This window comes from Lucilia cuprina, chromosome 6 (genome assembly GCF_022045245.1).
Source record: "Lucilia cuprina isolate Lc7/37 chromosome 6, ASM2204524v1, whole genome shotgun sequence".
NCBI classification, from domain to species: Eukaryota; Metazoa; Arthropoda; class Insecta; order Diptera; family Calliphoridae; genus Lucilia; species Lucilia cuprina.
The window spans coordinates 56,345,810-56,347,760 of record NC_060954.1 but is presented as its reverse complement, the minus strand read 5'-3'; the positions used below and the strand labels follow the sequence as shown (position 1 = coordinate 56,347,760).

The 1,951-nt window shown below is 28.8% G+C and overlaps 2 protein-coding genes across 2 annotated transcripts in view; both read right to left on the bottom strand.

Annotated features, from left to right (window-relative positions):
• Positions 1–408: 408 nt before the first annotated feature.
• On the bottom strand, positions 409–1,253 carry LOC124420656. The gene is made up of 3 exons (XM_046954193.1): positions 832–1,253; positions 648–763; positions 409–582 (listed from the first exon to the last, which is right to left on the bottom strand). The coding sequence occupies exons 1-3, from the start codon at positions 953–955 to the stop codon at positions 409–411; spliced, it is 414 nt and encodes a 137-aa protein (XP_046810149.1). The 5' UTR covers positions 956–1,253.
• Positions 1,254–1,322: 69 nt separating this feature from the next.
• LOC124420655 overlaps positions 1,323–1,951 on the bottom strand; it is a 1,903-nt gene continuing 1,274 nt past the window's right edge. Inside the window, exon 4 of the mRNA XM_046954192.1 lies at positions 1,323–1,330. Coding sequence (XP_046810148.1) covers positions 1,323–1,330 — 8 coding nt within the window. The remainder of the gene's footprint in view (positions 1,331–1,951) is intronic.

The window sequence follows — 1,951 nt, the reverse complement described above, 5'->3', positions numbered from 1 at the left end:
GTTCAGTTCTAGTTCAGTTCTAGTTCAGTTCTAGTTCAGTTCTAGTTCAGTTCTAGTTCAGTTCTAGTTCAGTTCTAGTTCATTCTAGTTCAGTTCTAGTTCAGTTCTTATTCAGTTCAAATTCTGTTCTAGTTCAGTTTTAGTTCTAGTTCATTTCTTGATGAGTTTAAGTTTAGTTCTGATTTATTTCTAAATTAGTTTTAGTTCAGTTCCGTGAAACCTCAGTTCTAGATCAATTATTGTTCATGATGGGACTCAAGAGGTTATTATCAGTTTTTTTTTCTAATCTGATGTTAATAACCCACTTGATGACATATACATACATATATGCAGATATGTGTATGTTCACATGTAGTGTAAAAATCAATTATGTTATTATTTTTCAACAAATAATGACTCATTTAAAAATTACAATTTCAACTTACCTAAAGTTAAAAGACCAACTACTAGATCTGCTAATATTCCTCCAAACGATTTGCCAGTTGTAAAGCCAACAAAAACCGCTATAACTAAACGCAATATATAGAAAGCTATACCAATTATGGCGCTACAGATCCAGGGTTTCATAAAAGTATGATTTTCCTAATAATAGTACAAAATGGAAATATAGTAATGATATTATACATATATTAACTTTTGTTACATACCTTAAATATACCCAGTACAAGCAGTACCGATGTTACAAATGAAACAACGCAAAATATCAAAAGTATATAAAGTAGTGTACTGGATACTGTTAGAATATCCTCATTTTCTTGTTTTTCTAGGAAATAAACATTACAACAGGTATTATAGTCTTTTACCTATTATATTATTTTCTATAGAATTTACCTTCTTCCGATAAGCTTCCGATACCTCCCAATAGCGTTATAATATAAATTATAGCAACGGTAAAACCGAAAATATTTAAAGCGCCTATAATTACACCCAACGTAGATCGACTACAACACTTCATTTTGTGTTATTAATTAAAATTTTTCTATTACTAATTTATATTTTTTTTAAACAAGAGATAAATATTCTATATAAATAGAACTTTTACTATTACGTTTCAAATGAACACTAAATTTTGTTCAACATTTTTTAAAGAACAATATGCAGCCGAAGGATTTATATGGATGATTGGCAAATGCGTATTACTTCTGCGTAGTAAACTGGAGACAGGATTCTTAGTGTTCTGCCAAATTTTAGTGTTTTGTTTATGGGATAATTTATTTATTTATTCGGCAAGAAGAATAATAATTATATTTAAATGTTTAGAATATTAAAATCTTTAAAAGAAATCACGCTTTGTTAATATATTCATTCATTGTTAAAAACATTTAACTGACTTAAATTTTAGCGTTAAATTATTTAGAAGTTAATTGTTTAACTATCTTGCAGTACAAATATATTACATTAACATACATTCACACTTGATACAGTTTAACTGGTCCTTCCGCCGAACGAAATATTTAAGTGAGTAGTAGTTCTTCCATCTAACTATTCGGCTGGTCACTTTTCTAACTGTTGTTCGTATTTAAAAATTTGTATAATAATCCCTCGATGTACGTCGTACATTGAAAAATAAACCATACAAATATCATATAATGTAATTTGACCTGACTTTCTGTAGTTCAGTTCTAGTTCAGTTCTAGTTCATTTCTAGTTCAGTTCTAGTTCAGTTCTAGTTCAGTTATATTTCAGTTCTATTTCAGTTCTAGTTTAGTTCTAGTTTAGTTCTAGTTCAGTTCTAATTCAGTTCTAGTTTAGTTCTAGTTTAGTTCTAGTTTAGTTCTAGTTTAGTTCTAGTTTAGTTCTAGTTCAGTTCTAGTTTAGTTCTAGTTTAGTTCTAGTTTAGTTTAGTTCTAGTTTAGTTCAGTTCTAGTTCAGTTCTAGTTCAGTTCTAGTTCAGTTCTAGTTTAGTTCTAGTTCAGTTCTAGTTCAGTTCTAGTTCAGTTCTAGTTCAGTT